Raw genomic sequence first — 22970 nt, forward strand, 5'->3', positions numbered from 1 at the left:
CCTGTAAAATGTGTGTCCTATTCGGTTTCTGCTTCCAAATATATTTCTTGTATGGCTGTTCTGGTAGGGAAAGAGTGGCACTGTTGCTCAGGAATCACTTGCACCTCCACCTTCACCATATTTAGTTATAGGCATTCTCACAATTAGCCATCTTTGCTGATGTTCAAACCAAATCCAGGCAGGAGAAATTACCTTACATTTTGAAGCATTGTTCTCCGACATTCTTGACCTGGACTGCCTTCAGGGATTTTGCTGTCCAAGGTAAACTGTCAAATGTCTGCCTGTCTTTCTTAAGGTTGTCTTGAGCCATCAGTGCCATAGTATTCAAGCACTTTCCAGGTAAGCTGAATCTGCATGGTGAGTTTAGTCTTCCCCCTTTCCTGGTTAAAAATGGACTAAAATGCTTAGCTAACTGCTGCCATGGGTAACCACTCATCCTGCTCTTTTAGCAATGGTTTAAAGCATTTAGAATCTGGTTTTTCAAAAGTGTATAGGGTACTTCTGCATGTCCCACTACCTGTGCTTGTGCATCAGAGTTTGGGGGCAGAAGTCCATGGACTTTTCTGAAAATCTGACCCTACATTCCTCTATGTAGCACACCAACAGTGAGAAATGTGGAGTCCTCCATACAGATACAGAATCATCTTATTTTGTGCTAGGGGCCTAACTATCTAGGTGTTTATACCATGTTCATCACCATGACATTGAATATAAAAGAACAGTCACTATGCTATAGGCATAGGTCTTGAGAATGGCCAATTACATAGGTGATTCAGTTGAATCAGAGCTTGAAGAGCAAATTTTTTTCTCCTCTTTTGCAATCCTTGCTTGTTTGACAGGCCCAAACTGAATTACATCACTTCCTAAAAGCAATCAAATACAGCACATCTTAAGAAATTTAACTCACATACACATGAGCAGGAAACAGGAAACGTACTTGTTCCTGTAAAACAGGGAGAAACTAAAATTGAGAATCATGCCTAATCACAAAAAATGTATCATACAGAAACAAAACTTCATGCTGTTTTTTGTCCTGTTTCTCACGGCAGGATCTCCCAGATATGGTAAGTAATAAAGTGTCTTTCACATTCTGAAGTAGAACTATGCAGACATGTTTTATGCCTACAGCGATAGAACTCTGTTACAGGGTAACACCCTGAAAACCTGATCTCACATAGGAGGTTTATGAAAACTTGCACTGTTTGTTTTAGCTTTATTTAACTTTGCTACTTGCATCTCTCTGTGTGTGTGTGTGTGTGTGTGTGTGTGTGTGTGTGTGTGTGTGTGTGTGTGTGTGTGTGTGTGTGTGTGTGTGTGTGTGTTTAATAGAGATCAGCTTCACTGGCAACATTTGGATCCAAACATCCTTAAATCTCAGGTGTTTTTAGATACAGGGGTTTGGTTAACATCCATCATTATTTTCTGTTATGATTTCCATCATTTGGTGTATTTTGCCTGTAAAAGTTATGTCCTTCATAATGGCATTTAATGGACCAAAAAAATGTACTCTGATTACAGTACATTCAAAGTTTTCAGTTGAATATTTCAAACAGCCATAACGAACAACTTTTGTTAAGCAAAATAATAATCTAGGGATGGTTCATACTGTTTAAAAATATTATGTATTGCAGGCTTGAGTAGTTAAACTTTGAACAAAAAAATCATTAAACTATTACGTGTACAATTGTTTCATTTGTATTTTGCACAAGAAATAGAGGCAGTAACTGAACAATGTTGGTAGCTGTTTTAAAGAAAACTTACAAATTGTTTTACTTATGTGCCTTTGGGTGTGAAACAAACCACTGTTGAAATCCTTTAATATACAGTGGTATTATTAGCTGCCCTCAAATTGCTGTATCAAGTGACAGTTCTGCACAAAATGGGGAGAAAGGATAGTCACTCTGTTATTGCTACCCCACTTTAATTATGGTTTTAATGACCATGGTGAAAATGGATTAAAAAAAAAAAACGATTATAGCCATGCTGTAAGTCTGGGCAATAGTCCCTGTCTATACTACAAACCTTACCGTGGTTAAGGGTAATGTCTATACACACAAGTGCCATGACTGAATTATAACATGGCTTGGTCTTGCCTGTGTAGATGGAATAAAAATTGTGTCACAACCATGCTAAGGACGATTATAACCCAAGTTATTAGAAAAAAATCCCTGTCCATAATTATCAGGGAAATTATGCAGAACAAGAAGTCTCTTTCTAAATTTGGTCTAGTAATAATGAAGGACTAGAGCTCTCAGGTGGTCTCTCTAAGGCCTCACCTATGTGTTTGGGGACCATTTACAACATAGTAGGCCTTAAAGATGGTGAAAGCACAATTAGGTCTTGCAGTGTGGATAGGATTATGTTATAAATAACATTTCCAAACTATATTAGAGTCTTACAAAGTCAAAATCCCACAAGTTGAATTACAGCTAAAAGAAGACAAAGCTGTAACTATCTCTGGGGAAAACTGTATTGTAACCAATCCCCTCACCACAGCCAGCTTTATAATGCAGATAAAGGTTGTAAAAGCTGTGCTGGTATTCCCTGGAGTGTTCCATGTCTCTTTGTACTATGTTGAATGAACATTTAGGAAGTTACAGAAAAGGCTTCCTCACTTACTGAGCTATGCCACAAGAACCTTGTTCAGCCAGATAACAGTATTCAACAGTGCTTCATGCAGAGGATGTCAAGAGCTAAGAGGTGATAGAATTTGTGTTGTGTGCCCATGCTATTATCACTTTAGCCATAATTCAAGAGGACTTCTCAGTTCAAGAGCCAAATGTGCTGTAGATTGTACGAACAGCATTTACAGACACCCTATAGTTTGCTGAAAAGATCTCTTAGGTGAAGTCACATACATAGCTAGGACCACTGGGGGATTCTTGTTCTTGACCTCTTTTCCTCCTCATAATAATAATGAATTTAAAAATGGATCTGAACCCACATCAGTGTTTGTAGACATAAAAACTTTTTTAAAATCTATGAGGAAGCTTAGTATAATTGCTAAAAATGGAAGTAAAATCAGATTTCTTTTTAGTCACTATGAAGCTGTCTCCCTCTAACATATTTTGAGACCTAAAATGTGCATGTTAAATTTTCTAGCAAAGTGATAAAGCAAGAAATGAGGGTTTGCTAGGATCCTTCTGTCTGGCCTGGTGCAGCAACTGCTACATTGCTGCATCATCTCTTTTTAAAGATGCATCAAAGTGCAAGTCTCTGAAAAGTGGCCATGTAAAAATGGTACCTTTTTACTCAACCGATTAACTCTGTGTGTGTATTCAGCCAGATATTCCCATTTGATTCACAAACAAGTTGTTACTGCTGTTTACTCCTGCACTAGCGAGCTATCTCAGAGAAAGAGAATCCTTCTTACACATCAGTTAAATTGTATATCAAATTCTAGTCAGTGACCCCTGTGCAGTGTTCGTGAAGGTATCTTATGATTGCTGGTATGATAAAAGCTTCAGCTCATTTGGTCTTAAACACAGAGGTCCTCTTGAGTGATACCTTAAGGTAAGAAGATTCACATCACAAATTCGTGAATGCAATGGAATTGCACAAGATGTCATTGAGGCAAAACTGAAAGGTTAAACAGGTGTAACTAAGTGCATAATTTGGTCTGCAGAACCTTTATTACTGTTGATGATGAATGATCCCAGCTTGACTCCTAGATGCTGGTCTGAATTTGCAGGACGGGCAGTAGAAATGTCAGTTAAGCTGGCTATACCAGGGATGAAGTTGTTCCATCATCTAGAAATAAACTTAAGTATATTTCCCTCCTGGTTCACACCTATCTGGACAAGACTTTTTGTAAGCACCCATTTTCTACAGGATTTTTTCTATTGATTTACCCCCACAAACATGTGGCTGTTTTACCCCTCTAGGACAGCATATCTATTAATCAAGCTGGTCTTCAGTTGTTTTAAGGATTCCTACATATCATATCTGAGGCATGTTTCAACATGTTACCTGGGCAAGCCTTGCCCATTTCAAGGAGCAACACTCCCTAGATCAACAGTTACATGAAATCAGATAGAAGAGAGTTGAAATGATGTAGAGAAAAGTTATTAGGTAGAAAGAAACACTTGGGCAAACTGGAGGGCCCCCCACCCCTTTCCACTGTGTTTGTTAATTAAAAAGTCCAATGGAAAACAAAAATCCTGCCTGTACTCCATAAATAATGCCACCTGGAGAAATTTTTAAAAGAATGTTATGAGTATAGGGTGTATTAACAAACACAGTTATGGGGCTCTCCAGTTTGCACAAATGTTTTTTTCAGTATATATAGTATTTTAACTCTGTTTTTTTAGCCTTAAATTGAGTATTTTTTCACATGGACTATTTGTATTTTATAGCAAAGTTTGGAGAAACCAAAATTCCCTTTTTTTAAAAAAAACCTGATTATTCCATCAATTGAAATCTTTTTTTTTTCCTTTTATTTTGTGCTTAGGTACAAAGATGTAATTTTAAAACATTCCCCTCCAGGGACTTGTTTTATCAGAACAATCTAGGTCTGCTCTGGCAATTTTATAATAGGATGTATTTATATTCTTTAGAAAGAGGAAGCTGATTGCATGGTTTTTGTTTTGTCCTCCCCTTCAAATTAAAAAGAGAAATCTTGTTTACCTGCCTACTTCATCAAGAAGGCAAACCACTCAGAGCAGGAAATGCAGCAAGCATTGTGTTCAGATGTGGCAACAAAAATATCATTCTTGCTTTTGTTGTGTAGAGAAATGTGGTCTAGTCTGTATGGCCAGTCAAGAGAAAGAGTCAAGCAAGATTGACCAGCTGCTTTAAAGAGGAGAAGATGCTAAGCAAGACTGTATGCTGTAGTGTACATGTCTGCAAACGATACTGCTTCTCCTTTTCAAAATTTGAATGAACAACTTCATTCATTCGCTAACACAACTAGTTGTGATAAAAGCCCTATTGTGAAATTTAAAGCAACTTTTGAGCGGCTGTTGAATCTTAATCAATTATAAAGGGTCCAATCCTGATACTCTTACTCATGCTCTGTAATATCGTATTCTGTGAGGAGTCACATTACTATTTGTGGATTAAGGTGCTACTCGCTGAGAGTCAGGCTGTCAGAATCTGTCCCAAAGAAAGGGACTAAAAGCACTCATTTGAGTCCCCAAAAATGAAGGCATGTTCTGTGATAGCTCCCATGCTTAGTGCCACCAGTGCATTTCAACTCTGATCTGTAACTCCTCCTCCCACTGGGTGGAGCTATGCTACACTATGCAGTGACTGTATGATGTTGACCAGTGAGGTCATCACAGTCATCATCTATCACTTGAGACCTCAGTCATGCTTTAAATCCTGGTGGCAGTTAAAACATAATTTCTAAATGCAGCAGTTAAAACACAGGAGGTAACAACAATATGCTGGAAGCAGCATTGTATAACTGGCTACTGAACTGCTGAAGGATGTATTTAATTCTCCCAAATTAAATCACTTAGGAAAAAGAAAGTGAGGCTAGATGCTGTTTTGTCTTATGGGAAGTGAACAAATATACATGTTAACAAGGTCACCCTCTGTTATCTGAAATTATCTTTGGCTGGAGACTGGAAAGGGGAATTTTATTTAATAGAGAGACAAGTGATCTGAAATCTGCTTTATAGCTTGAACATGGCAAATAAAGAACAGAAGAGACATTGGAAGAGTCTCTCTGGAACATCGGATGAAAAATATATTCCAGCTGAAAGTTTAGGATTGTGGTTAATGAGATGTTACTATTTGTTCTTGCTTTCAAGTGTACATCATGCTTCAGACGTTTGAAAAGCTTTTATAAAGTATTTGCTCTGGAAATAACAGAAACTATTCCCCCTGCTTTCCCATTTGTACTATTTTTAGCAGTGGGCTTGTTGCTATCAGTATGTTAAGCAGAGGAAGCTGACAGATTTCAAGAGAAGAATGACAAGAGGAGGGATAATTAAGCAAATGTGGATAAATGGTTCTGTGACACTGAGTTGGTTTATCTGTTATGTCAGTATTATGGTTAGCCATGCAGGCGTCTGCAACACACATGTCTATACTGGTGCTTTGGCCCATCATGACTAGATGATGATGTTAACTGTCAAATGGAATTGCTGCAAACACTGGTGGTGACTAGAAACAATTTCTGGGAAGAAGAATCTGGAAGAACCAGGTTGCCAGGAATAGAAGTGCAGTACAGTAACTCCTGTGCCAGTGGATCCTCTTGATAGGGTTTAAGCAGAACCAAGAATATAATGGGTTATCAATGCATGCAAAAATAAGAGGATACATGTAAGAGGTCACATGAAGGGTATTACCTACCAAAGAGGCAGAGATTCTGTTTTGTTGTTGAATGAAGATGGGAAATAGTAAATAAAGAAGTTAAGTTTTACTAATTAATGTTTTGTAAAATGCTTTGAAGGAGATCAGTTAAAAGTTGTTGCTATGTTTTGAATGAAGTAGTCTGATGATCTATTTTTAATATTAAACATTTTTTGATTATAATTTTTAGTAAAGGATAAAATGACCAGGCACTCAGATGATGAGTATGGCATAAATACCTAGATAGATAAATCATCACTACAATAACTTAGGTTTCAGAGTAACAGCCGTGTTAGTCTGTATCCGCAAAAAGAAGAACAGGAGTACTTGTGGCACCTTAGAGACTAACAAATTTATTAGAGCATAAGCTTTCGTGGACTACAGCCCACTTCTTCGGATGCATATAGAATGGAACATATATTGAGGAGATATATATACACACATACAGAGAGCATAAACAGGTGGGAGTTGTCTTACCAACTCTGAGAGGCCAATTAATTAAGAGAAAAAAAAACTTTTGAAGTGATAATCAAGCTAGCCCAGTACAGACAGTTTGATAATAAGTGTGAGAATACTTACAAGGGGAGATAGAGTCAATGTTTGTAATGGCTCGTCATTACAAACATTGACTCTATCTCCCCTTGTAAGTATTCTCACACTTATTATCAAACTGTCTGTACTGGGCTAGCTTGATTATCACTTCAAAAGTTTTTTTTTTTTTCTCTTAATTAATTGGCCTCTCAGAGTTGGTAAGACAACTCCCACCTGTTTATGCTCTCTGTATGTGTGTATATATATCTCCTCAATATATGTTCCATTCTATATGCATCCGAAGAAGTGGGCTGTAGTCCACGAAAGCTTATGCTCTAATAAATTTGTTAGTCTCTAAGGTGCCACAAGTACTCCTGTTCTTCTTTTTACAATAACTTAATGCAATAAACTCAGATTATTTTAATAATTTGAAATCTTGTTCCCTAGGATACAGCCTCAAGAGACACTTATCTCCTTCCAAAGATCTAGCAGTAAGGAGAAGCAATGTGGTCGGGTGGATTAAGCATGAGATAGGGATCTCGAGTTCTAATTCCGGTTTTCTCACTGACTCACTATGTGTCCCCTGGGCAACCCACTTCACTTGTCTCCCTTTATTTCCTCGTTTGTATAATTGATATAATTGCTCCTCTCACAGGATGGATGAGGATTTATGTGCTTACGAAGCAATTCACGTGTAAAATACTATTGGTCCCAGTCCAGTGAAGGTCCTGAGTGCCTCCAGCATGGGGCTGAGAATCTTTAGCTCTCATTTACTTAAATGGAAGCTGAGGAGGATCAGCACCTTGTAGGAAGATGTTTAGCACATCACAGAATCAGATCCAATATGTTATTAAAACAGCCAGACAGTCTTACCCTCATATATTCAGTACAATGAAAGCCACAGAACACAGGGCACTATCTAAAATAGCAGACAACACTGAGCAGTCACAACTTCAGCTCATTTTAGGCTGAGAGTTATTTAAGACTTGATACATGGAAATGTACAAAGGACTCATTCCTGCACCCTTCACTCAGGCAAAAGCTTCCATTGACATCAACAGGAGGTTTTGCCTCACAATAGGGCCCACAACTTGTTGTAGTTGTTCGAGTGTTAAACACCACAACGGTTAATAAAATCTATCTGAGGCAGCCTTGAATAATCCTGCTCACTCAACGCAGGCAGAAAGTTTTCCCATATCACAGTGATCGATGTTATCAACTGTAGCCCCATTGACTTGAACAAACAAACAAAAAACTCCACCCCAATTACATTTGAAATGAGGGTAGCCAACTCGTTAGCTGCTACTTGTGCTATACTGCCTGGCTGAAGGAGGAGCTCTACTCACTGCCTCATTGTAGGTGGAGATGGAGGAACTGCAGTTGTGTCTACTAAATTCTCCATGTTCTTGGCTCTTCCAGTGCAGAGTCCACGGGGAGGATGAGTGAAAGTCAGCAGTTTCTATGGGCTTTGCCTTCTCCTGGGCCAGACCTATTCCGGCCCCCTTCTCCTCCCTCTCCCTGCCCCAAGCCAATTGAGAGACTCTGGGGAGAAAACAATGGAGAAACAGAGAAAATGGTGAATTTTATGGAGGGCAGAGGAGAGATTTGATGAGTCAGAGATAACGGGGTGAGCCAAGCTGATTGAGTGGGTGGAGGATGAGTCTAGGACTCAATCAGGAGAAAAGAGGAATGGCTGCCGGTGTGGTGGGGTTGTGCGGTGTGTGAGAGAATTTATATTGCGCAAGAGCAAGCGGGTGGATGTGGTTGTCTGGGAATGGGGTTACACATGTTACTGTTTATAAGAAGAGCAAGCTAGCAGAATTTTGTCCGTATTATACGTTTTCTTGACAAATTGGCAAGGGTAATGTGGTTATGTATGAAGCGCCCATCACTGTGGTCAGTCAGTCTGCAGACATTCAAGTGTGGTTTAAAAAAAACAAACAAACCAGGATGGGTACAGGAGAAATGAAGAAGAAATTTTAAAACCATATGCTTTGACTCACTATTTATTTTGATTATCCAATTAAAAAGTGAAAACTTAAGATGTTTACCTATATTTGGCAGGCACTGCAAATGAAGAAGCTTCAGGAGATGGTTCACCAGCATTGAATATCAAAGTAACACCTAGACCAGAGACATCTGCAGAATATTTTACAACTGCAGGTGACCATGATCTGAAACCTGCCATCAAACCAACAGAGATTGAGATAAATGTTGAAACAGGAAATAATGCAAGTACTGGGTTAAATGATATGAATAATGACAACACCCCAGAAATGGCAGATGTACAGCCTGCCTTAATGTTTGGCATTCCTGTGGTGATACTAGTCCTACTAATTCTGCTGATCATTTTCTTTGTGATACGTCATAAAAGGAAAAAGTCTAAGCAAGGTAAATTTTAGGACTTCTCAAGTTTTAGAAGGATCTTGGTAGAAAATATTGAACATGAACAGGAAAGGATTTCAGGAAATGGAATGCAATGTTTATGATGTATTTCTCTATTTAGCGATACTTGAATTTTCATATGCAGAAATGGAATGTATTATGAAACTCTAGAGTTCTGTTTTCCTCACTAACTCTTAGCACACTATGTACAGTGTACCCCATGTAAATTGGTCTAGTTCTGCTTCTTAGCACCCTCTGCTTATCTCTCACATCTATGACAGCTATGGGCTATAATAAGATCCTCTGCCATCTCAGCCCTCTGGTAACATTTCAGGGCAAAGAGATAACTATTTGACCATGCATGTTTTTTTCTTGTTCTGTTCTTATGCTTACTAATTCACTGTTGAGGGTAATTCTCTAATGAACAATTTACTTCTTTCATTACTGACAGGGAGAAACTAACTGAAAATAAAAGCAAAATCTTCATAAGAGGGAATTTATCTTAGCACTTCAAGGGAAGCTTTCACAGAGACCCTGTAGTGCGATTGCTGTTATGAAACCACTTGTTCAGATCAAAGTAAACTGCTTAAGAATAATGTGATCAGAGTAACTGTATTCTGCAATAAGATGATGCAATTTCAGGAAGGTACATACACCCTACCTCAATAACTCCGCTGTGTGAAACAATAGGAACTGAACAGAGGAAGGGTCTTAAAGATATAGAGTGATGTAGGAACTTTTGAAGGAGGTGTACTGATATATTTTGGAATATTTTGTGCTGTTAAAAGTATGTCAGCCTACAAATATTAAACCATAAATAGATACTTAGGGCCAAACTTTCAGTGTGCCTCTGAAAATGCCCCTGCATTAGTATTAGGTACATCACTGATACACACAAAATGGGTAATGAAGCTTCTGCCTGGTTGTTCATATGTGTTGGGGATGTTCATGTAACTATATGGGTACATTTTCAGAGCCCACTGGAAATTTGATCTTAAAGATTGCTAATGCACAATTCTGGGTTCCTGCTCACTTTTTCCTTTTGCTTGGAAGCAGTCCATTGGGTGTCTTAGCCTTGTAGACATTCTACTCAGCCTATCCAATGCTCCTGACATGACTCATTGGCAAACAGAGAGAAAAGGTGGATGCGCTGGTGTGGGTTGGAGGCTTTGGTGTCTTCTGGCTGGGCTGAATTTAAAATGAGCTGATTTGAACCATAAAATAATTGTACAATGTGGATATTACACCCAGCCCTTCATTCTTTTTATTACATGCTGGGACTCCTAAAGCATTTTAGGCCCGTACAGAAGAGATGAGTTCTCTGTATAATGGCCTGCTATGCCACACCACCTGACTGCTTGCTTGCTTGCTCTCTCTCTCTCTGGTATTTATATCTATCTGTATATGCACATATCCCTTCTGTTCTTCCTACAGTTTCTAGTATTCCTTAATATCTCATCCTACCCTCAGTCCTTTTTCATTTTCCATCTCTCGTGTGGCGTCTCATCCAGCTTCCCTGACGATTGTTCCCTTTGGTCTCTGTAATTTAGCACTCTGAGATTTCAGCTACCATTCAAGCTTCTTTACCTTTTCCTCCAATGTGGAAACCAGCTCCTATGATCTTCATTCATAAATAGGTACACTACACATGATCTGTCTCAAAGCTTGCAATACACCAATTTTTATACCAGTTGTTACTTTTTCAGGATGTCACTTTCCTTCCTGGAATCTGTTAGGTTCAAGGAACTCTGTGTTTGCAGTCTCCTGTTCACATTCTGAATGTTAACTCCCACTGCACTGATCGGTATCTTAGGTTTACCTCAGTTACTGATTTCTGTTCAAGCCAAACAGGGCAAGGTGACTCATGGGAGGGGCATGGGTCAAGTGTCCCTCCAGCAGCCGGCTTGGGTGGGGAGAGGTGGGGCCAGTGCAGTGCAGTGGCTGACTGGGAGAGTGCCTGGCTGCGGCAGCAACTGGCTGCCCCCACCCAGGCGCAGCTTCTGGGGACAGTGGCCCAGCAAGCCGGAACCTTCCCACCCCTCTGGTATGCTCACAGTCGGCTCCTGTCCCCAGAAGTCGAGCCTGGGCAAACAGTGGACTGCCGTTGCCCCCTCCCCAGCCAGGCTCTCTCATAGCTAGCTACTGCTGTGCACAGAGCATGCGGGGGAGGTCGGTTGGGGGCTCCGACTCAGTCAGCTGCTGTCCTGGAAGCCAAGCCCAGGCGGGAAGCAGCCCGCTGCCGCCACAGCCAAGCTCTCTCCCAGACAGCTGCTGGGCAACATCTGGGAGTGGCTCCAGGGCCTGGCTGCTAGAGAGAGCAGCCAAACATGCCAGGGGGGAGCTGGCGCAGCAGGAGGATAGAGTCCCCCCCCGCCCTCCCAGTAACGTGCAGTGGGGAGGGGACGGGGAGAGCATGGGGGCCCTGGGCTGGTGGGAGTCACATGGGGAGATCACGTGTCCTCCCCTGTAGCTGGTGCTCCCCCCCACCATCATTTCATGTATATTAATAACCAGCAAGAGTGGCTGGTGGTCAGCTTCTTTTAGTACATTAGAGAAAACGACTGATTAAAAGCAATCAGCACCTATGTAAACTACAGACTACGTGGTTAATGGAAGAAAACGTATAAAGCATTTTAGTTTTAATCTAAAGGATAACCAGTTATATATGAAAACTGTTCCGTGTTTAAAATAAACCTACTGCAGAATTTTCCCAGCTATTTGGGATATCACATTAAGAGAAAATGGATAGTTAGTTAAAGACAAGTTAACTATACATTAAACTTTTTAACTTATTTTATTTCAGATGAACTGGGAAGTGAAAATGTCAAAAGGTAACATTTATAGATATTGCTTATTGTTCTAGCTTGTTTCCTAAAGTAGACCATGTTAATTTTTAGGGCCTTATTGTTGTGGTTTTAAACTTATTGTATGTCCTGCACATCTTGAGGAGTCTATATTTTGTACTTTCAACACTCTTACCCTTTCTCATTCATTAACCCTAGAGGAGGCTAAAGGACCCCAAGTCCCATCAAATAATTACCACTGTTGTATTTTGTGGTTGATATATTGTAGGGTGCATTACCTCCTGCTAACATTTGCAGGCTCCTCTGGTGATTATAGTACATCTGGCTGTCACTGTGGGACTTCTGATCCTTCAGCATATAGACTGCAGGTAGCAGAGGGAGATGGCACCGAGCAGGGAATACAGGCTTCTGTTGGGATTATTTCAGCCACACAGGTGGAGTATGACATAGGTGCCATAAGGCCTTTGATCCAGCCTGCTGTCTACAGCCCCACCACTAGTTTTGGGCACGAGCCACCATCGATTCTCTTACTCTAAATGTGGATATCACAGGATACAACTATACTTTGGGTAACAGGGACAGGCTTCCTGGCTCTGTCCATAAATTCTATCTGCCCAGAATAAGCTTTATGTCATGTTCAATTATTTTTCAAATTTGCTTGCTCATTATTACATGGCATGTAAAGATTCTCTGGAGCTTGTGTGACCTGAATAACCCATGTCCAATAAAAACAAGCAGGCTGCAGAATAGTTCTCAACCATTTGATAGTTGTTACCTTATTATTTATTTTACTGAGATCCTTCCTCATGGTAAGTGCTGAAAATTATTAAAATGGATTTAGGGGGGAGAGATTCCCTTTAATTCAGGGGTTCTCAAATTTCATTGCCCCACGACCCACTCCTGACAACAAAAATTACTACACAACCTCAGGAGTGGGGACCGAAGCCTATATCCGCCTGAGCTCCGCTGCCCTGGGTGGGGGGCAAAGCAGAAGGCCAAGGGCTTCAGTCTCAGGTTGGCAAGGTGTAACTTCAGCCCTGCTGTCCAGGCCCCAGCAAATCTGAGCCAGCCCTGATGACCCCATTAAAACAGGATCCCGACCCTGAACCACTGCTTTAATTCATGTTAAAAATACAAAATAAAGTTAGCAATAGTCTTTCAACCATGAGGCTGTTTCTAAAAATGATCAGTAAAGGAAAGAGTAAAATTAGTAACATGTAGTTAGTATAGTTATGACCTTTTCTTTTTAGGTCATTGCTGAAACCAACCTCCTGGTTGCAATAGCATTTCTAACTTAGGGCTCTATCTTGCTACCATTGAAGCAATGGGAGTTTCACCATGGATTTCAATGGGGTGGAATCAGACCCTTTATTTTCTAATTTTCTATCTACAGTGTGTAGTTAAGATACCCATTTATTCCATTTGTGGGCCATGATTATTTGTTTCTTACCTGTTGAACTGACACATCTTCAAAAAGTAAACTCACTAGAACAGCATTGGTGTCCCACAATTACGGCCCAGAATTATACAAGATTGATATAATGCTGCTATGTTACATGTCTATTTGAGTGAAACACGTTGTCTAACCCATCTTTTGTTTCCTGGATCAAGTCCTATTTTTGAAGAAGACACACCCTCTGTTATGGAAATAGAAATGGAAGAGCTCGATAAATGGATGAATAGCATGAACAAAAATGGTACTGGTAACCCTCCAATCATTTCTCTCTCTGTGTCTGAGGTAGCCCCATGAATAGAAAAAATACCACAGAGCTATTTTATATTTGTGTTGCTACTTTTCCTAAAACATTTTTAGTCCTGATCTTAAGCCTACAATACTAGAATAGTTGCACAAGCAAATATCAGGAGTATTTTAGGCTGGGTGGATGCTTATTTTTATCAAATGATGGGATACTATAGATATAGTACCATAAAGGTTTCAGTTTTCAGTAGAAGCTTTTATTAAACACGTATACTGTATTTATATTTTTAAATAAAAAATGCTTTTTAGGGGTACATAATTGTCTCTTTAAAAGATCTGGCTCTCTCAGTATTCCGTGTGTCTGCACTAGTGTGCTGCATATTGTGCCATTCTAAGAGAAATCACTGTTTACTCATAGCCCATAGCACTATTTACTTATTACACTGCTGCCAGGATCATCTTCCTGGCTCATCACTATGACTACATCACCTCCCTTTGCATCCCTTCCACTGGCTCCTTATCCTCTACTGCATCAAACACAAGCTCCTTCTTTTTGCCTTTTATGCCCTTCACCATTTAGATTCACCTTATCTGTCAGAAATACTGCTTATCAAGCTGTGAGCCTCCACCATTAATTTCTCAGTGATCCACTTTTCCCTGAAGCACCTCTGTGCTTTCTCCCAGGCTGCCCCGGTGCATGAGAAGAGCTCCCAGTCAAAATTCTCAAACGCCGCCTTCAAGTCAGTTCTCAAAACTCACCTCTTCCTTAATGCACAGCGTTAACTGCAACCTGATTTCAGCTACACAGATGGCACATTGTGATTACTGCTCCAGACTGGCTAAGAATTGCACATATTCTAATATTTTTGTTGCCGATCCCTTGACCCATGCCCCAAAATGCTTGTTTGCTTCATCCTCTTATTATATCTTGTCTTTCAGATGGTAAGCTCTTTTGGTAGACACCTATCATTTCCTGTAGGTTTGTACAGTGTTTAGCAGGATGGTCCTTTCACCTTGTTAGTCTGTAGACACTACCACAATATAAACATTAAATAATAACAATACTATGTCAATGGCTTTAAATACAGTAGATGGGGAAATATTTATTGTAAAAAGATGTTAACAATTTTTTTAAGTCAGCAAACATTTCATGTATTTCTTCAGCAGCAGCACCATATACAAAAATACCCCAAACTGCTGGCTGTACTAATCTTGTGAAATAACAGATGTGATTGTAAACAGTTGTACTGTGAATAGCTAATAAATAGCCCTTGTAGTCTGAGTTTATTGCAAAGATGCATGTGAATGAGGAAAAGCACTTTCTATGTGTATACATACATATACACACAAACAACTGAAATAAATATCATAAAGGTTACTAGGTCTTCCACTACAGTCACAAGGGTAGGACACTTTAAAATAGCTGATAATTATATTAAACAAAACATATAAATGTGCAAATATTACAGATAAAAAGAACTATACTTGTACCCTGGAGTTTTCTGGTTTGCAGTCACTACTCTGAAAGTGAACACAATTTTGAAATGTCTGAAAGAATTACCAAAGGTAACAGTGTGGTTATCTTTTCTCTTCTTAGCTGATGGTGAATGTTTACCTACTGTAAAAGAAGAAGAAAAGGAATCAAATGTCTTCACAAGGTACTTTTAATTCTACCATTGTATTACTCAAAGAAACATTATCAACATTAGTAATTTGAAAATGTGACCTACTGTTTTTCTTCTTTGTCTACTTCTAACGTTGATTTATTTAATTATTTATTATGGACTTTGATTTCTCTTCAGACAAATGCCTCAATGTTCTTTTACCTTAAAAAAAGTGTCTACTTGTAGCTTTGCACCCGCAGAAAACCCTATAGTAAAAAGCCTATGTGTGAGAGAGACATACAGCCAGAGAGAGATGGAGCAAACAGAATTTTGTTAGTTGATCAAATTTTAATTGCCATTTCCCAAGGTGTTAATATGAGCATGTTGAAAAATCCGTTGTTTGTGAGCTGTCAAAAAGAAAGGTCAGTCAGCGTAAGAAAAAGAAAATTTAGTCTAATCTTTTACCACTAGGTGGCTCTACTTGACTGAGAATGACTCACACTTTTTGGCTTGTGTAAACAATTATAATATATTGCATTTAGTTACTAAGATCAGTTATTATGAGATGATAATACATAACTAATTTGTCTGCAGCAAGTATACTATACTGGGCTCTGAGTTTTTCCAATCTCACAAGCCAAGTAGGGTCAAACCTGCCAGATCAATAGCTTGACAGACCTTAAAAGAAAGCCAGCAGTGCAGTAAAAATGGTTTTGTTGCTTCAGGAGGTGAGACTCTCCCCTCAAAGTCAATATTGAGTTAATCTCCTACATGGAATTAAGGGGAGGAGGGAAACACTGTGCTGCTTTCATTCAGATTAGATTTTAAAATGAAAATCCTGATGACTTGGTAGACAATAAAATTTTCTTGGCATTTTTCACAAGGGTAAGGGCATGAACTCTGGTATCCTGAATAAAACTGACCATTCAGTTCTGCCTACCTAAAATTGCCCCTATTCTTCAATTTGCTCCTATTGGCTTCAGTTGCTCCTATTCTTCACTTCTTGTCATGCTCCTGCATTCCCACCATAGAGGTGGCTGCATTTTAGTGGTAAGTGAAGTAATTAATCTCTCTAAGATATATAATGATGAACAATGACACAGGCACAAACAGTTCTGCATAGATGCCATGTCAGTAGTTCCAAATGCCATGGGGTGGTTCCAGTAGAAAAGAGTTGCCAAGAAACCGGCTGGGGAAAGGCTACTGGGGCCCATGAGGCCACACAAGGCCTCCTCACGGGTGTTCTCGGCCTCCACAGATTCCTGGGGATCCAGCAGCTTTGGGGTGGAGCCCACGAACTCTTTGGTGGGGAAGCAAATTCCATGCTTGCAAACAAGATGCTGAGGTGGGTGTGTGTGTGTGTGTGGAGGGAATGGAGGAAGGGAGAGATTCTCCTGGAGATTTCTTCTCCCAGAGCTCTTTTCCAGGGAGATTATCATGGCAGATGATGAGCTAAAATAAGGTTACTTCATCATAATGTGGGTGCAAGCAACTAGTCTCAAAGGGCATTTTTAAAAGCTTGTGGGTATAAATTGTATTATTCACATGCCTCGTGAGCAAATGGTGTGTTATATGGAGAGAGGAAGAAGTGGTTTGGTTAATGTTTACATGGTGACTTGAAATGCACACCAATGCAGTGTTTCTGTGTGATCCTGCCTCCCCAACTGAGGAAGTTACAATCAAACCTCCCACCAAGATTGTGTTCCAAACCCATTCTTGTTTAGGATCATGTAAGACCCCATCCCTAATGGGCTTCCATAAACTTTAGTTAAAATAATATATAGAACCTTGTAGGGGTTAAGCTTTGTTTCTGCTGCACTCTACTTCCACATTCAATTCATATATCCGATCCTGCATGAAAAGATGAAAATTGACAGTGGAGACGGGAAGTGATCTGGTCTCTGAAAAATATTTTCAAGAGAAGAAAATAGAAAAGCTTAGATGGTGTGAGATGGGTCATAAGAAGGAAAGGATCAGATCCATGAGCAGGTCACACTCAGGGATCAGATGGGGGTGGGGGAAAGAGTTGCAGTTTACCCTCCGTCCACCAAATGAGAAGCCATTTATAGTAGAGAATGTAGATCTTTCTAATATGATGATCTCTTTCTTTCATGCCTTGATGAGTGAAATAGTTGTGTTGACAATACATCATCATTCGCTTCAGAGCTGACTCAGGCAGTTCACATTTCTCTCAAAGCTGTTGTTCCAGGATGTCTGCAGACTCATGCAGATACCACTGCCTCTGTTTGCATTTGAAGAAGTTTCCTTTACAACTATAAAGACAAGAGAAATTACTCTTTTAAAAAGTGAAAGTTTAGATTCTGGGTCCAAGATGCAACCACCAGCAATCAGACTGTGAAAAAGCATGTAATAGCCCCCCCGTTTCTCTGTTCCTTCCTGTGTATGAGCCCATCATGATGACAGATAAAGAAGGAGGGAGCAGAACTGAGAAGCCATGGATTGTAAAGATAACTACACACCCTTTCTCCAAAAGTTAGATTTATCAAGGTCTTTGCTTGCCCGGACTTGAATTAAGAAGTAGAATAAGACCAAGAATTTCTTAAACACCTGCTAATACCAATACTAGAAGTGTTGCTGCAAAAGCCATTTTTAAGGCATAACATTCCTTAGTATTAATTTTGTTCTCCGAAATTACATAACTATTGAATTACTGCTATTGGCATTTTCTTAAGTGTTCATTTTCAAAAGTATCAGCTTGACCTACCAATTTGATTAGACCTATGGTAATAAAATATCAAGTTAGGATGGTCTTGTAGCTAAAAAAACAAGAATCTGAGGCTATGTCTACCCTGCCCCACAGTTCAGCCTGGGGAGAGTGTGAATACAGTGCTCGCCACAGTGCTGCACTGTAACTCCCCCATGTGATGCTGCAAGCACAAACTAAAATGTTTCTAATTCTGACAAGGACTATACGAGGAATGTTTTAGTTCATTGCCACAAATCTACATGGGGAAGTTACAGCACAGCACTTTGATGCGGACTCTTATGCACACCCTTCTAGTCCAAACTGTGGGGCAGTGTAGACAAATCCCATTTCATGTCAGGAGAGTTGGGTTCTTTCCTGACTAGGCCCCAGATTTCCTCTGTGATTTTGGGCAAGCTGTCTTTGAGCCACTCATTGCCTCCGTTTCCCCATCTATAAAATGGGGATATTGCTACTTCACAGTGTTGTTATGACTTAGGCCCTAAGTCAGGAAAACATCCCTATTCAGGAAAGCACTTAAGCACATATAAGCATGTACTTACATCCCATTGAAGTCAACAGGAAGTTAGGCACTTTCAGTAAAGCATTCCTTAATTATGGTTTGAGGGTTTTTTTAATATTTGTAAAACACCCTGATGCCCAGTTGAGGGGTATTGTTGAAATGCAAAGTGTTATGACTGATTCTTTTAAATTTAGTTCCAAATTCAGGAAGACAGGCTCATTTAGGCAGATTTTTTTTTTATTATGTAACTTTTTTTTTTTAAATTTAATGTTAAATAATTCTACAATGCAAGGAATCTTAGCCAACTTTTAAATACCTTCTTGAACAGAAATGGTGATCTTTTTTGTCAGGGTTTTTGTTGTTGTTTTAGGAAAATTCCACTTTCATCAAAGTCCAAATGTTTTGAAAAATGTGGTGATTTCAACTATATTTTGTTTTGAAAAAAATTAGATGAAGCATTTTTGATCATGCTGAAAAAGCCATTTCAACATTTTTGGAACAAACCATTTAAATTTTTCATTTTGAAAGAATTTTTTCAAACAAAATTCATTGTTTTTATATTAAAAACACTTTAAAATATAAAATGTCGAAATCAGAACTAAGTTCTTAGATTCTCCCAAAACTACATTTTTTTCAGAGTTTTCATTTGTGGGAAATTTCTAAATGTTTTGATTGTGATCAGGGCCGGCTCCAGGCACCAGCGAATGAAGCAGGTGCTTGGGGCGGCCAATGGGAAGGGGCGGCACATCCAGGTCTTCGGCGGCAAGTCCCTCAGTCCCTCTTGGAGCGAAGGACCTGCTGCCAAATTACCGCCGAGGAATGAAGTGGCGCGGTTGAGCTGCCGCCGAAGTGCTGCCGATCGCGTTTTTTTTCCCCCCTTCGCCACTTGGGGCAGCAAAAAAGTCTGAGCCGGCCCTGGTTGTGTTCCATTTTGGAGTAGAAATCAAAATCGTGGAATTCTCACCCCAAAAAGAAAAAAAAGAAAGAAAAGGAAAAAATCTGGTTCCCCACCCAGCTCTATTATTGAATCTTACCAAACAGACATGTTTTGCTGACAATGCCTCCTGGGTCACATGAACAGAGGAAAGAAAAATACATAGAACTATTTTAACAGCTCATTTGAGGAAGTGTGTTATTAAAGTCAAATAAATGAAGTAAAACAGCTATTATTAAATTTAAAAAAAATCCTGTTAATCCAGCATTAAGGTTATAGATTTCAGCACACAAGGCAGGAAATTACAGTACACTTGGGAGCTGCTAGCCTATGCTGAATTCTGCACCACTACGCCTTCAATACTGCTGTTACCCATGCTAGCTAGAATCCAAGTTAGCACAGGTATGGCCTAGCCATGCTGCAATCACAACTTCATTTGCAGTGTAGACATATCCTAAGTAACAGAAAGATCCTTTTTGTGTTACCATAAACAAAACAGGTTATTGGAAAAATACCTGAGAGTAAATTGTTTAGGTGGAAACAACAGGAACAAAAGTGGGGGGGGAGGGAAGGAAACGATTTGGCTTATATAAGAATGGATTTAAAAAATTAATTCCATATGGTTCCTATAGTGCAGAAGCTGGGGTGAGTGCAGGGCTGGCTCCAGCATTTCTGCCGCCCCAACCAAAAAAAAAAAAAGCTGCGATCGGCGGCGGCAGTTCAGCGGCAGGTCCTTCGCTCCTAGAGGGAGTGAGGGACCTGCCGCACCCGAATTACCGCAGGTGCCGCCCCTCTCCCCTGGCTGCCCCAAACACCTGCTTGTTAAGCTGGTGCCTGGAGCCGGCCCTGGGTGAGTGTGTCAGGGGAAATATGATTTGTCAGGGTTTGCCTGGAAACAGGAGAGAGAAATCAAACCAGCCCCGCTCACACTGCTTGGTATCACAAACATGTTCATTTTATGGAATCTATAACCTGTGTTTATTTTCAGTCCACAAGATCATCATTACAGTACACTGTCCCACCACTACCACTGAGTAAACTTCCTTGGAAAACTATAATGAGCTAAACTTCATTGGAAAATTATAGTGACACAAGTTGTTTCTCTTTTTAATACATATATAGTGACTGCGAATCATGAAGTCCAAACAGCACTGAACTGGTTAAAGGGAAGCTGTGCACAAGGCTCGTAGTCCTATCCCACAGATACTAGATGAACTGGATGTAAACTTAATTCGTCGCAAACAGCGAGAGAAGCAAATGCTTTTGTTGTTTCCTGTTGCATGCATTCTTCGTAATGGAGGCATCACCAATAAAAACAAAGAAATGCATTACAGTAAGATTAAGGATCTGATTTAAACTTGCATTGCAATGAAATTTCAGCATTAATATAGCGACAACAGTCCTATTTCTGAAGGTCCTCAGAACAGTCCATGTTCCACCTTATCCTCTATCTGTGTGTGGCTGTGATATGTATGACTGCTCATATACCTGAGTTCCTCCATAAAGCATCACTGTAGCCTTAACTCCCAATTTCCTTGTGTTAGTGGGTTTAAATCAGACTGCTAAATTCATAATCTTGTATTGGTTTTTGTATATAATTTACTTTTTTTTGTAATGGTGGAATAATCTGTGTTGGATTTCCATTGCTGAAGTAAAAGGCTCTGATTGCCAGAAGAGATTTGATGTCCACTAAAAAATTAAACTGCTGAAAGCTACAGCATGGACGATGCTCCTTAAAGCCAACTGCAGCCCCAAAGGAGGACCTAAGGTTTGTCAAATGTTTTGAGATTCTCAGGAGAAAGGCGCTATAGAAGTGGAAAGTTTTATTTAAAGATTTCCTCTCAGCCATTGAACCTTAGTCCTCCAGATAGTCTGAGCTGTTTTCTCAGCTCTTCTCTCAACTCAGGGGTATTTTCTAATAATAATTAACTCTAGGGATTTTCAGTTTAAGGTACTTTCTGTGAAAAGCAGGATGAATATCGAACAACTGGATACCAACCTATTCTGAACATATGCACCAGAAACTGCCTGACCAAGATTTTCAGAAATAACAAGTTGATTCAGATGCCTCAATTTTTGGGTACCCAACTTGAGACACCTTCAAGGAGGGATTGCTAAAAGGTGGATGCTCAATACTTTCTAAAATCAGGCCTCTTACAGATGTGAGAAGTTGGGCACCCAAATATCGTGGAACTCAAAAAATCACTAGCCTCTTTTTTGAAAATTATGACCATGGGTTTTTTTAATATGTAACAAACGTGTGGAACTGAATGTTAGTTAATGTAGATTTTTGTCCTATATTTAAAACATTAACCTCAAGTCCTAGCTAAATTTACTTTCTATAATATATTATTTTGTACCTGGGCAATATATTTTTGAGACGTGTACCCAATTTTGTTTTGGGCACAATTACTTTAAAAATATTTTTCCATGCACAGGTTTGGTTTTTTTTTAAGTGAGGATATCATCTAACCCTCACCAACCAATCCAACATTTTAGGGTGTAAGCAACTTGAACAGTATGAGTAACTTGCACTGAAGAATTTTTGCTCTTTACATTCTCAGATTGCCTTCTTGAATTTATTCTTGGCTTAAATGAACAATTTCTACAAAAGAGTATTTGGTCTGTACATTGTTCCCAAATAGTTAATTGCAAGTATTCAGCCACTGAGCTGTGGTGACTTCATTTTTCCTGACTGCATGAGTTTAACTTTGAGAATCAGGTTCATGAGTTCAAATTTAGTTTTTCACAAAAATTCTCCAACATTTCCCAAATGCTCTTGACAGTAAATTTATTCAGTAGAATATTTGTCAAAAACAACAAACACGACAAATTAAGCGGAAGCAATTTGATTCTCAGGAACATTTTTTGTAGTATTTGCTCAACTCTGTTAGCAACTTAGTAAACTAGAAACTGGATGTTACTCTGGCATTTTTCACTCCTTGCAAAGAGTAATTCTGAAGACAGCATAAAAGTAGGATGATTTCTAGAAGAGAATGTGGTATAAGATGTATTTTGACAGTTGTAAGAACTGTAGAGTTCTATGTTAGTCAGTTCCAGTCTAACATTTTTAGAGCAAGGGCAAGCATTGACTAGACGGTTCTACCTTTTCATTTCCCATCAATCCCTTTCTTCTCCTCCCCACATTTCCTGTCTTACACATTCCATGACGCTCCTGTCACTCACCCCTTTCTCCTTCTTCCTGTTTGAGCTTATGCCATCCATTCTTTCCTTATATGGCTGTCATCAATATCTGTCTCACTCTTTTCCTCTCATCTCAATTCCTCATCTCAAACCTAGGCGACTTCAACTTCCCTACTGATAACTTATCCAGCTTCCTTTCTTTACTCTTCGTTTGACCTCCTGTTTTGGACTGACTTCTCTACTCACCACAAACCTGATCCATTGCTCATTGACCTCAGAAAGTTTGAATCAGGCCTCACTTTGATTGCTTTCTTGGCTTTCTCTAAGCACCATTCTCACATG

The 22970-nt window shown here is 39.5% G+C and overlaps 1 protein-coding gene across 2 annotated transcripts; it reads left to right on the forward strand.

The window, feature by feature from the left end:
- The first annotated feature begins 931 nt into the window (after positions 1-931).
- TMEM154 (transmembrane protein 154) lies at positions 932-21007 on the forward strand. Of its 2 annotated transcripts, none has more exons than XM_054028864.1 (6): positions 932-1064; positions 8896-9222; positions 12020-12047; positions 13632-13717; positions 15317-15377; positions 20607-21007. In XM_054028864.1, exons 1-6 carry the CDS (start codon positions 977-979, stop codon positions 20620-20622), a joined length of 606 nt encoding a protein of 201 aa, XP_053884839.1. In that variant the 5' UTR covers positions 932-976; the 3' UTR covers positions 20623-21007. The 2 variants fall into 2 exon arrangements, with proteins under 2 accessions (XP_053884839.1, XP_053884840.1); XM_054028865.1 differs by having other exon boundaries at positions 8896-8994.
- The last annotated feature ends 1963 nt before the right edge of the window (positions 21008-22970 follow it).

This window comes from Malaclemys terrapin, chromosome 5 (genome assembly GCF_027887155.1).
Source record: "Malaclemys terrapin pileata isolate rMalTer1 chromosome 5, rMalTer1.hap1, whole genome shotgun sequence".
NCBI classification, from domain to species: Eukaryota; Metazoa; Chordata; order Testudines; family Emydidae; genus Malaclemys; species Malaclemys terrapin.

Excerpts from the sequence above, each read along its gene's own strand:
- TMEM154 (XM_054028864.1), top strand. The coding sequence starts at position 977 with ATGCCTAATCACAAAAAATGTATCATACAGAAACAAAACTTCATGCTG. Across the intron at positions 9,223-12,019 it reads AAGGAAAAAGTCTAAGCAAG|ATGAACTGGGAAGTGAAAAT; the intron begins GTAAATTTTAGG and ends ATTTTATTTCAG. Across the intron at positions 13,718-15,316 it reads GAATAGCATGAACAAAAATG|CTGATGGTGAATGTTTACCT; the intron begins GTACTGGTAACC and ends TTCTCTTCTTAG.